Source organism: Oncorhynchus kisutch, linkage group LG3, assembly GCF_002021735.2.
Source record: "Oncorhynchus kisutch isolate 150728-3 linkage group LG3, Okis_V2, whole genome shotgun sequence".
NCBI classification, from domain to species: Eukaryota; Metazoa; Chordata; class Actinopteri; order Salmoniformes; family Salmonidae; genus Oncorhynchus; species Oncorhynchus kisutch.
Genome location: NC_034176.2, coordinates 50,048,268 through 50,061,999, shown reverse-complemented (window position 1 = coordinate 50,061,999; position 13,732 = coordinate 50,048,268). Strand labels below are relative to the sequence as shown.

The following is a 13,732-nucleotide window of genomic DNA, read 5'->3' as shown; positions in this document are numbered from 1 at the left end:
TTACAGGTTAGAGAATTTTTAATTTTTTATAAACAGGTCATGCAATTATTTGACATATTAGTAGAACCTTTTTTAATACCACCAAAATTACAGGTTAAGAATGGACAGAGATGATAGGCCTGTGTTCATCTTATCCTATTTCTCCGATGCAAAATCAGTGTGACTTGTTTGCAATGAAACTGTCCCTGTTTACAAATGATTTAATCTGAGATATCATTAGGAATCTGAGCATGGTACTTCCAAGGGTTAGGCCTACCTTTCCACCCCAGACAGAGTAGGCCTACCTTTCCACCCCAGACAGAGTAGGCCTACCTTTCCACCCCAGACAGAGTAGGCCTACCTTTCCACCCCAGACAGAGTAGACCTACCAAAGCAGAAGAATGTAAGCTTTAACTGCAGGCTACTCTTCTTCTGTGGCTTAACTCAACAAGAGAAGGTCACAAGTGTTTTCCTAAAAGATGTCTGGGTTTAAACATCTTGTCTGAATCTGACATAATTAGAAGAAAAAAATGGTCTCCTAGGCTATAGGTTGTAGCTCAGCCTCTGAATGTCAAAGAAATGAAACAATGATATCCCCATATGCATCGGAGTCACGTCTTTCACGGGCATAAAGCATTGCAGACCAAAGTGCTGTTATAGATAACTTTATATAATCAGATCCATTTTATTTTCCTCAATCTTAAGCTTTTGCCATTTTCTTTAATAAAAAGTAGGCCTATGGCATACCCTCTCATACCCCCTCAATTTGAGTCTTGGTTTTAACTTAATAGCCCTTCACTGACATGGATGTAGGATATTTAAAGAGTGCATGGTGGGTGGAGGAATTGACCGACAAAACCTATGGATATAGGTCTACATCATGGGCAAAAAAAACCATGTTGTTTTTAATAAAAAATGTATTATAGTAGTAGCAAGCTATCCAAGTTGACCTCCAGTAATCCTCATCTTCGTGCTCTCCTTCTCACACTGAACAGAACATAGGCTATAGGCTAGTCTGCACTTAGTAGCCTATATTCTATGGATCATTTGATTGAGGCCACAGTAAATAACCTATAGGTGTACTTGATATTTCCCGCCCAGAAGAGAATCAGAAATGAGGGGTGGCATCGGGCACACATCGATATGTAGCCTAATAAGAAACTAATTCTAAAACACTGAGAAATGTAGACATTTTATCAATTACATGACCATCCCTGGACTAGACTTAAAAAAATTAAAAAAAACCCGGACCCTTGACTGAAATTGAAAAAGCATGACCCTTCCCTATTTTCCTCCAGGTAGCCTAGTGGTTAGAGCGTTGTACTAGTAACCGGAAGGTTGCAAGTTCAAATCCCCAAATTGACAAGGTACAAATCTGTCGTTCTGCCCCTGAACAGGCAGTTAACCCACTGTTCCTAGGCCGTCATTGAAAATAAGAATTTGTTCTTAACTGACTTGCCTAGTAAAATAAAGGTAAAGAGGGGTGGCATCGGGCATTTTTTTAAGGATAGCGTGTGAATTCTTTGAAAGAAACTCATCCACCTGGTTTATTCATGTTAGTATGACAAGACGTTCAGGTGAGGGGAATTTGTGTTTTTCATACAGTAACATTCAAAAGTTTGGACACACCATTCAAGGGGGTTTCTTTATTTTACTACATTGTAGAATAGTGAAGACATCAACACTATGAAATAACACACATGGAATCATATAGTAACCAAAAGTGTGACAACCAACCCGTTCTCCCCTACTGACCTGGAGTGTGGGATAGCTCAAAAATTGATATATTTATATAGTGCAGAAACGTAGTTTCATCCCACCAGATAATGACCAGGGCCGTATTCACAAAGCGTCTCAGAGTAGAACTGCTGATCTGTTAACAGGTCCGCCCTGTCCATGTAATGATATTAACTATGATCTAAACAGAAAAACTGATCCTTGATCAGCACATCTACTCTGAGACACTTTGTGAATAAGGGCCGTGATCCTTGCTGTCATTGAGAGATATTATTTGTCAAACAGTCCCCACCACCACTACTGAGGGCTCCGGGGTGAAGTATCCCCTAGGTTCCGATCTAGGATCAGTTTCCTCTTCCCTAATCCTAACCATTAGTGGGGGAAATGCTAAACTGACCCAAGATCAGCATCTAGGGGCAACTTCACCCCACACCTTTTAAGCTCAGAAGAGCCCTACAGATGTTGTTTCGCTCCGGTTTGTCTGTTTGTTGATAACAAGGGATATACGAGTCACTTGAATCATTGCAATTATGCTGAACTCACTAATCTTTTCAATGCAAACAGTATGATGCTACTTTTTTCAATTGGGTCATGTTTTGGAACAGTTGGCACAACATAATGGTTAGACTTTGAAAAAGAGCTGTCCTCATCCACTAATTTAGTTTATCATCTAAATCCTATCCTTCACTCATAAACCCAATAAGCTTTCAACTGGTGGAATACCATACAATAGAATACAATACAACCTTTGAGGTCTTTGTTTTGTTCCCTGCTCATTTGATTACCATGATTGGTTGACGAGGGCCATTATCTCAACACTAGAATGTAATAGATTGATCAATAACATGGAAACGAAGACCATGTGTGTGTGTGTGTGTGTAGTGTAGATATTTTCTGTGGAGTGATTTTCTAAACCATTGATATATGTATTGTTCAAACCAAGACATATAGCTGCAATGCCAAAGGGGTTTCCTCTTATAAATGTAAGTTGTCTCAGTGGAGAATAACTGTTAGTTGCTGAGCCGACAAAGAGCTTTACATAGTCCTGTATTATTTTGAAATAATAAATATGTCTCTATCAAGAAATTTGATAGCACAAAAACAGATCCCAAGAAGTCAATCATTTGATCCAAATTATTCCAAATAACCTTGCGTTGTTATTATAAAGACTTTAGATTATAGACACATTATCAACAGATTTGTCATTATTTACATAAGCAATTAATTGAATATCAAGCTGTCGGTGACCTGTTAATCTATTAGAAACCTGAACAATTACTTTCATACAAGTATTTGTGTACATGTATTTTTTCCTTCGTTATTGTGCATATGTGCCTGCGGCGTGGCCCTGCAGAGGCTCCCTGTGTTGTGTTGGTGATGGAGGTGTTTATCTGTGGGGCTCTCCCAGGCTCACTGCTGTAATAAACAATAACCTGACATTAATCACACGGCGCGGCCCTAATAAATTATATCCACACATTAATCACATTAAAGTATTCACAATCAATGCACCTTCTCATAGAAAAACCTCAAAATAAATTGTGGTCTAAGTCACTGAGGCATACTTTATAGAATGGGGCTGATAAATGAATAGAACCCCCATGGAATTGCAGCTTTATGTGGAAAACTGCAAGTGAGAAATTTTCCATTATATTACACTATTTTGCTCTAATTACTTTCAATTTTCCTCCACATAATACCGCTAGCTATGGCTTCAGATTCACAGAATATGCAAGGTTTATATTGCCTATTTAACAACAAAATAAAGAACATTGTTCCTAACATCTGCACACTGTTATTTTCTGCTGTTATCATGTGCTGTTAAACTCTAGGCTGTCTAAAATCACACCATCTAATTGATGCAATCATTGTCATTTGGTAAAGGGAGTAATAACTTTGCCCTGGAAGGTTTGTCTTCTCTCTGAAGGAATCATGTGATTGATGGCACAGTTGAATAGTCAATTAGTCTAATTACTCCTGTAAGAGCATTTCTTTGTGGCCTCTGTCAATAAATGTGTGATTTGTTATCATGCCCCACTTATTCATTGGGATCACTGTGAGAATTAGCAAAGATCATTAGAGCTCTACATGCAGATAGGAACAACAGACAGAAGGAAACAGAAAAACCCAACTATACCCAATGTTTCCAGTATGTTGTGCACATATTGATAGATGGCCGAGTCATGGACTGGGGCCACATGGTTGATTAGGGTCATGCTGCCATGGTAACGGGAGCTTGGTGTCCTCCTCTACCCCTCTGTGTGTGTGTCTGCAGACCTTACCAGTGTGGACACTGCTCCCAGTCCTTCTCCCAGCCGTCGGAGCTGCGCAACCATGTCGTCACTCACTCCAGCGACCGGCCCTTCAAGTGTGGCTACTGTGGCCGGGCATTTGCAGGAGCCACCACTCTCAACAACCACATCCGGACACACACTGGGGAGAAGCCATTCAAGTAAGTAACAGTGAGTACCATTGCTTCCTCCAATGACACCATTACAGAACGTACAATGAATGTTTATGGCACACTGTCTACTCCTATTGTTGCCCTCACCATTGCCCACTGTGTCTGAAAATGCCTGTGATAGTTGAATACTGATATACACTTAAGGTTAGCACACACACAGGGCCAGAAGACACTTATTAGATGAGGCCAGAGGTTTCACAATGCCTACATGGTACAAAAAAATCACTTCAACTACACTGCAAATTGAAATATTCTGAGTGTATCTCAGTGGCAAGGCTGTCTTTGAAAGTGGAAGCCTCGTCTCTGCTACAGCACATATACTACCGGTCAAAAGTTTTAGAACACCTACTCATTCAAGGGTTTTTCTTTATTTTTACCATATACTACATTGTAGAGTAATAGTGTAGACATCAAAACTATGAAATAACACATATGGAATCTTGCAGTAACCAAAGAATTGTTAAACAAATCAAATATATTTGAGATTCTTCAAATAGCCACCCTTTGCCTTGATGACAGCTTTGCACACTCTTGGAATTCTCTCAACCAGCGTCATGAGGTAGTCACCTGGAATGCATTTCAATTAATAGGTGTGCCTTCTTAATAGTTAATTTGTGGAATTTCTTTCCTTCTTAATGTGTTTGAGCCAATCAGTTGTGTTGTGACAAGGTAGGAGCCTTGAACTTTGAACGTTTCTTCAAGTGCAGTCGCAAAAACCATAAAGCACTATGATGAAACTGGCTCACATGAGGATCGCCACAGGAATGGAAGACCCAGAGTTACCCCTGCTGCAGAGGATACGTTTATTAGAGTTAACATCCTCAGAAATTGCAGCCCAAATAAAAGCTTCACAGAGTTCAAGTAACATACACATCTCAACATGAACTGTTCAGAGGAGACTGTGTGAATCAGGCCTCCATGGTCGAATTGCTGCAAAGAAATCACTACTAAAGGACACCAATAATAAGAAGAGACTTGCTTGGCACAAGAAACATGAACAATGGACATTAAACCAGTGGAAATTTGTCCTTTGGCCAAATTGGAGATTTTTGGTTCCAACCTCTGTGTCTTTGTGAGATGCGGTTTGGGTGAACGGATGATCCCTACATATGTATTTCCCACCGTAAAACATGGAGGTGTTATGGTGTCGGGGTGCTTTGCTGGTGACACAGTCTGTGATTTATTTAGAATTCAAGGCACACTTAGCCAGCATGGCTGCCACATCATCCTGCAGCGATACGCAAACCATCTGGTATGGGCTTAGTGGGTTTATCATTTGTTTTTCAACAGGACAACACAGTTGGGTCATTGACCCAACACCTTACACAGCCTGACCCATCTCCAGGCTGTGTAAGGGCTATTTCACCAAGAAGGAGAGAGATGCATCACTTGACTTGGCCTCCACAATCACCCAACCAAATTGAGATGGTTTGGGATGAGTCGGATCACAGAGTGGAGGAAAGTAGCTCAGCATATGTGGGAGCTCTTTCAAGACTGATAGAAAAGCATTCCTCATCAATCTGGTTGAGAGAATGCCAAGAGTGTGTAAAGCAGTCATTAAGGGAAAGGGTGGCTATTTTGAAGAATATAAAATGTATTTTGATTTGTTTAAAACTTTTTCGGTTACTACATGATTCCATGTGTGTAATTTCATAGTTTGATATCTTCACTATTATTCTACAATGTAGAAAATAGTAAAAAATAAAAACCCTTGAATGAGTAGGTGTTCTAAAACTTTTGACCAGTAGTATATATCACAAAGCATAGCTATTGTTCTGCCATAGTCCACATAGCGAAATCCTTCCCAGCTAACCCATTTTGGTTTTGGGCGGGTGGGGGGGGGGGGGGACGTTTCCTGGATGTTGTAAGAAGGTTATTTTTTCAAATAACCAAAGGAGAACCTCCAGGGACATTCATGAAAAATGTTCTGTGTTAATTGGGCTTTGCCATGCCAGATGCTTCCCCATATCTCTGCCAGTCTGATTGATGCTGTTGGAGATGTATGTAATTAATTGAGCAAGTTAAAGGCTCACACAGGCTAATAGATTTCTGTTAATCTAATGGACGTTATATGCATGTGACCTTGTTGACTCAACATCATAAACAAACGCTGTTGGAACGTTCACTGTAAAGCACACCCTATTGTGCCAACATTAGCTTTAATACAGTCACATATTATATTACCCGGTCCTATAATAAGACATTGTAAATGCATTATTACTGTGCAATTAACTCTATTAAATGAAGTGAGATAAGTATGTCATGATTTCATACTGTATTCCGCTCTTACACAATAACAAAGTAAGAACCATTTCTACCAGTGAGTACAGTAGGACTGCTTGATATAAGTATCAACATTTCTATGATTGCCAGGACAGCAATATTTACATTATATGAGCGTATCCATCTATACGGAATTTTCATCTTATAGATACAGGATAACTGACAAAATAACGGGAACACCAACATAGTGTCTTAATAGGGTGTTGCGCCACCACGAGTCACCAGAACAGCTTTAATGCACCTTTGCATAGATTCTACAAGTGTCTGGAACTCTATTGGAGGGATGCAACACTATTCTTCCACAAAATATTTTTGTTGTTTTGTTGATGTTGGTGGAAAACACTGTCTCAGGCAGCACTCCAGAATCTCCCATAAGTGTTCAATTGAGTTGAGATCTGGTGACTGACACGCACACTCACACACTTTAAACCCCCTATGTTCAAAGTCACTGAGATCTCTTCTAGCAATGGTAGCCAAAAAAATTGCCATTTTTAAACATGACCCGAAGCATGATGGGATGTTAATTGCTTAATTAACTCAGGAACCACACCTGTGTGGAAGCACCTGCATTCAATATACTTTTTATCCCTCATTTACTCAAGTGTTTACTTTATTTTTGGCAGTTATCTGTATATGATCCATAGTTTTTCGCAAGCTTGAAAATGGGATGAAACTGGGATGAAATGTAATTTACAGCAGCTACTGTCCTCTCATCAATGTAGATAATAAATCCCACCAGATTGTCACCATGTAGCCAGGGACAGTGGTGTGAAAAGGTGACTGATTTGAGGCCGACCAATCAAGTAACGAATCAGCTTTCTAATAAGCAATCAGTGATACACAAATGTGTCATCAGCACTTCAAATGCTCCAGAGAGGAAGAGGCACACAAAGACATTAATGAATACACCACAGTAATCTTTAGCTAATCAATAGGGGCTGAGTTATTTTCATTGAGCTGATATGCTTGATAGATTAAAGCTGGCATTTTCTGTTAGTCAGGAATGCTCACGTGTTTTCTACTGCAAAACGTCACTAAACGAATTCCGTGTAGTCTGCAACTTTGGCCCTTTCACTGGCTCTACTTTTACCTTAGGCACAAACAGCAAATTCAGTAAAACTAAGAGGACATTACCGCATATCTACCGCTTTTTACTGTTAGCAGATTGACAGAAACGGGTGCATCCTTGTCACATAATCTGGAAAACTTGATAGTAGAAGGATCTAGTTTACTGAAAGGGGTGATTCTCACAAATTGCTATGATGTAACTAATGATTCGATACAGTTAGTAGAACAGAATGCTATAAGAAGCTGTCCTTACATAATTACTACTCTAGACACCAAGCCCCCTAGCCAAGTGCATTAGCAGCACCCAGCCCCCTACATTGCACACGGTCCCTTCTTTCTGGGCTGCTAAGCACAATACTTCAGGAGAGGCTCTCTTTGATAGCCGGCCTACCGAAAATCTCTTTTTGTTCTCTATCTACTGGATGTGACAATGATGCGTGCCTTATCTAGACAGGCCCCTTGAGGGGGGCCCCTCCTCTGAGATTATTGACAGGGCCCAATGTTGGGAGGCATTGGGGCCTTCGCCCATCATCGGCATCAAGGCCAGAGGACTAGGCTCCAATTACAGCCCTCTGGCCCAGTCAGATTCCCAGCCACTTTGGAGTGTCAGTTGCCATTAGGTTGCCGAGTGATGAGGTGGCATGTACGGCTGGCCTCTCTGAGTCGTTTTGTGTTGTGTGTTCAGGTGCGAGAGGTGCGACAGGAGCTTCACGCAGGCCACCCAGCTCAGCAGACACCAGCGGATGCCCAACGAGTGCAAGCCCATCAGCGGCGAGAGCAGCGAATCAATCGAGGTGGATTAGCTGATTGACTGGCCGGAATTAAACTGCAAGGAAAATCATGATTAAATGTCACGGACACTTAAACAAAACCAAAGATTTCCTCTGAGAAACTCTCAATCAGCCCCAGAAAACCAAAAGCAGTAATAAAATAAGTAAGATGTTAAGAGTTATTGATCTTGGCACAGAAAAGGGACCAGGAGGGGGAGGGGAATGTTGGGGGAGTGGGGATGTTGAAGGGAGGAGAAACAATTATTTATTTATGACTGGGGAGTTATGGTTCCCAAAGAAGACCTGAAACTGGGACAGCAAAAAAATACCAAAAATGTCCACTGTATGTAGCTTTATATCTCAGTTGTCTTATTCTTTGTATCCTAATACCAAAGGGAAAGGAATGTTGGGGGGAACTGTGAGGGTAGAACATGCCTCTACTGAGAATGCACAATTTCTCTTAAATTGCACCACGAAGCATGATTTAGGAGGGGACTGTGTTTCCACCACAAAAATAAGAAACTATTATCCACAGTATGAATTGTGAAAACTAAATTATATTTATCTTCTATTGCTCTCATGTCATGCTTCGGGCACTTTTAATAATGATTATTTAATTGTTTCAGTTCAATCTGATGCTCCTAAATATAAGAATGGAGACTATTTGAATATTCATTTTGTGTAAAAAAAAAATACTATACATCTTCAGATTCTTGTTATTAAATGTAAAACTGATAGTTCACAGATTAAAATAGACATTTTGTCCAGAAAAGGAAGATGAGTTTTCATGGCATCTATTAAGAAACTACTGTATTTCAGGGCAAGCATTTGTTTAAGATCCAGGTTGGAAATCAGTCAAATAACATCTGGTTTGTCCTTAATCTCAATGTATCAGTGATATCTATTTGTCACAGGCACAATTGTAAGCTTCCCTATACCTGTTTAATGGTGACGTTCATTTTAAGATTCAAGGGCAAACTACATTATGATTTGAAATGTGCTGCATTCTTTTTTTTTTTTACATTGTTATTGTGATTGTTTTGTTAATTTTACTACGCGATGTAAGTTCGATTTCGTCTTGGATGTACATAGTCTCATAACGATACACTTCTAACAGGTGAGGAAAAGCACGACAAAGCCCAACGAGGTTTGAGCCTGAAATTAGAGCATTAGGTATGGATTCACTTTGAGACCCAGTCATCAGACATGTTGATGCAAATGTTATCAAATCAAACTGGTTTATTGCTGTATTAATATGGACATAATGAATTGAGTTGAATAAGCAAAGCAATTTAAATCAGATTAAAAGAAGAAACGTGTATGATAATCATCTGTATATGACAGGGATCATCAACTAGATTCAGCCACAGGCCGATTTAGTTTTTTCTTGAGCGGCGGGTCAGGGGGCGGAACATAATTACAAATGATTTGTAGACTGCAAATTGACCGCAAGAAGCCCAAACAGATATAATATTGAGCTAAAACAATAATTTCAAACCTTGCTTACATTTGTATACGATCACATATCTATCTATTACGTGTGGGGAATACTTTGGAACAGATTCCTAAAATTAAAATCACAGAGCTGATTTGCTGGTGCTTTCTGTCTTTTAAGTCAGAACTTGGGGGTCAAATAAAATCGCCCACAGCCAGCCAGTTGGGGATCCCTGGTATATGAGAAAGACTTCTACAAAGTGTGTTTAACTCTGACTTTTCAACATTTGGACTCTTGTTTGCATGATTTCATCCCTTCTTTTTTTTAATTCTTTTTTTATAAGAAAGGGCTCAAACCATTCCTCTGTAGAAATTAAAACAGTGACCCAGTTTTGAATATTATCAATACTTCTATTGATGGTTTAATTCATTGCTTCTTAATCTGTTTTACTTTTGTGAATGTTTGTCATTTGTATATCAAATCACAATCATTATATTTTCTAATGTGTTAACATTACACTTATCGCCTATCACAGGTATAATCCGTTTATAGATGTAAAGGTATGGAACTTTGAACAATGCAATATCCCTACCGTTGCCCTAAGAATTAGTATTATTATTTTAGTACATTAAAAAAATGCCTGTGATATTTTATGGAGGACAATGTGCTATACTATCTAAAACCAATAACATTGAATTAGATTTTTTAACATGGTTTTTGAAAAATGGCAATCGTCTCACTTCCAGCCATCACAAACCAGAAAGTCTGAAATGTTCAGTTTTTTTCAACCATTATTTTCCTGTCACTTGATGTTTGTTCTTTACAAAGAGAGTCTGTGTGTGTTTGTGTGTGTGTGTTGGACATAGCGGTAAAGCGTTTTCTCAGATTCATCTTAGCAGGCGGTGATGTATCAGTGTGTCCGCGGGGTGTGCTCCCTGCCCGTGGCCCCTGCGTTGTGTGTCTGTAAGGTCACGTCCCACAGCGCCGCTGGTTCTAGTGCGCGGGCAGCTGTCGAGAGGTTATGGATCTGACCCGGAGAACATGAACTCCGCTTGCTCACACCGCCCCTGATTTATTAGGCCGTCCATACACCTTTCAAGCATGGCCCTTTTCTTTTCTCAACCCCTGGCTGAAATCGTCAAGTAAAAACAGAATTCAAAGCAGCTTTTTCAATAAACCTATCCACAAGTCTTTTCCCCCTTCAGCAATGTGTGGGTGTTGCTGCTCTGAGACCTGTGCTGCTGTTAAAGAGAGCCTTTCATATGACTGAGTCAGGGTAAAACTGCTTTCATTTCCCACGTTGCCCATGCCACTCAAACAGAACATGTAAATGATTTGCAATGCTTATTTTGGCTCAACTTGCCCAATCTTATTTGGTGGGGATAGACAAGGTTAGGAATTGACATATATATATATACAGGTCTTTTGAGGCATTATAAACTCCTCACTTGGTTTAGTGCTGGTAAACACTGTCTGGTGGCTATATTTGGGACAGGATGGGATCTGAGTTCCTGAGCAGTCTGGACCCATATTCCAATAACATGTTAGATTTGAGGATTAATGTTCTAAGTTGGGCATTATTTTGTGTTCAACCTAGTGGAATAAAAATGCCATTATCTTTGTTAGTGCAGTCAAAAACTGGATTTTCTTGTGTTTTATATATATACACACTACCGTTCAAAAGTTTGGGATCACTTAGAAATGTCCTTGTTTTTGAAAGAAAATGTTTAAAAAATGTGTCCATTAAAATAACATCAAATTGATCAGAAATACAATGTAGACATTTTTAATGTTGTAATTGACTATTGTATGGTTTTCTGGTTTACTAATGATCAATTAGCCTTTTAAAATGATAAACATGGATTAGCTAACACAACATGCCATTGGAACACAGGAGTGATGGTTGCTGATAATATGCGTCTGTACGCCTATGTAGATATTCCATAAAAAATCTGCCATTTCCAGCTACAATAGTCATTTACAACATTAGAAATACAGTGTAGACATTGTTAATCAATTTGATGTTATTTTAATAGACATAAAATGAGCTTTTCTTTCAAAAACAAGGACATTTCTAAGTGATCACAAACTTTTGAATGGTAGTGTATATAATAAGAGCTGTTTAAAAAGACTGCCTGAAATTTCAGCCTCACCAGGTGGTAAATTAGTAAATAGACCAATAAGAGTTCCAAACCGCTCTGCCAATAACAGCTAGTTTTCCCCTCCCTACCCAGACAACTCCCAGACAGTCCTAGAAAAAGTATTGCTTGAGTTATTTATCTTTGCTAAGAAGCTATTTTTGTTTCTTTTTCAACATTTTCATTCAAACTATTACATTCAGGTACTTAATTGTTACCCAGAAATTATTTAATATTGAGATAAAAACATCTGCATTGGACCTTTAAGTGTGCTAGCAGTCAACTTTAACAAAACATCTTATCTTCACCCACTGGTGGGACACTTTAGCACTTCACATCACCTGTATTGTCATAGTGTGTTTGGATTAGTCATATAATGGCCATATTTTGCCAGCTGTTTCCATTTTCCAGTAATAATCTTACTTGCTCTCCCATGCACACACCATATACATTTGAAGGTTATAACAATTATAACACTACCTTGAACTCAAATAGAAAAAAACATATTTAACCACCTTTCTGCACATGCTTAGCAACTATCGCAGTTTGATGTTACAGTACTAGAAACAAAGTTGCCAGCTTTTAGAGTGATTTAAACAAATGATTCTCATGGGAATTTGACAAATTTGTAAAACAAATACAGTTAAGATTTCATACATCAATCACCATACTTTGCCATGGGAACTAGGACCTGTGAAATGCAGCTTCACTCAGGCTAAACAAATGATCACACAAAAATTATTATTTTGAAAGGCTACATGTGAAAGTGGCCCTGGGGGTTTGGACTGTAATGGTTTGTGTTTCATGGAATTTCCTGCTCGGGAAAATATTAAACAGACAAGGGTCACACTTTCAAAAGCAATTAGTGATCAAGCTGGAGTTTTTCTAACTTCTAAAAAAAAAAAAAAAAAAGTCTGAGAAATGAAAGTTCTCTCTTGACCTTGTTCAATTACAACCACCGTTTATTAACTTAACGTGTCAGAGCGCTGGATTCCCCCCCAGTTTTATTGAGTTTACTGTACAGTTGTGTATGTCAGAGAGCATACACCATGCACATTCTGTGATCCAATGGGATCAATTTAAGTGTGGAACATAACAGCCAGAAGTGAAAGAGGGTGGGAAACCCCACTAACGCATCATCCTCACCTTACTGGTCATAGCACAGTACTGTACGATCATGGTCACATGGTCTAACTATAATCTTAAGGACCTGATTAATTTCTACTTATCTGATTAACACCACTTAATGGAAACTCTCCCAGTGTAAAACATGGTCTAAGGGAGATTTCATTATGGCATGGGACTTGATGATGATATGGTGATCCATATTCACGTGTCTGACAAATTACTATTAATTCCACCCAGGTTCTCCCATTAGCTGCAACATGACAAATAGTCTGTTCACATTATGCAGAGTGAACACCAGTCACACAAGTCATGCCAGAGATACTTATCATTGTCAGGTTAGGCCCCATGCATAATGCCAAAGGTAGCAATCAAAGCCCAGAAAAGTGTTTCCAGGTCCGGAGTTAGCCACCACGGCTCAAACGAGAATAAATCACATGGGCCCGGGCCTGGAGTGAGTGACTCGGTAAACATGCTGATAGTGTGTCTTTATGTCATCTGTGTAAGCTGTTGCTGACGGTCTGTCCTCATAAGTACGGGGGAGTTCAAGCAGCGAGGAGGGCAAGTGTCTAAACAAGCCATACGTCACTATCAGCTGGGCCAGGTTTTACAGACAGCAGTCTCCAGCAGGCCCTGGGCCCTGCTCCTCGCCAGCCAGATAAAGAGCCAGGAGGAATTCAGCCCTTCACTTCAGCCACCAGACGGATGAGCTGTGAGCGTCTGCACACTGTCA

At 39.6% G+C, this 13,732-nt stretch overlaps 1 protein-coding gene across 2 annotated transcripts in view; it reads left to right on the top strand.

Moving 5' to 3' along the window:
* Positions 1-8,870, top strand: part of prdm6 (PR domain containing 6) — a 52,022-nt gene extending 43,152 nt beyond the window's left edge. The window contains exons 7-8 of one of the 2 annotated variants that reach the window (XM_031807897.1): positions 3,992-4,178; positions 8,217-8,870. In XM_031807897.1, the coding sequence (XP_031663757.1) occupies positions 3,992-4,172 (181 nt within the window). In that variant the 3' untranslated portion in view covers positions 4,173-4,178; positions 8,217-8,870. The remainder of the gene's footprint in view (positions 1-3,991; positions 4,179-8,216) is intronic. The other variant, XM_020465956.2, reaches the window with a different exon arrangement.
* The last annotated feature ends 4,862 nt before the right edge of the window (positions 8,871-13,732 follow it).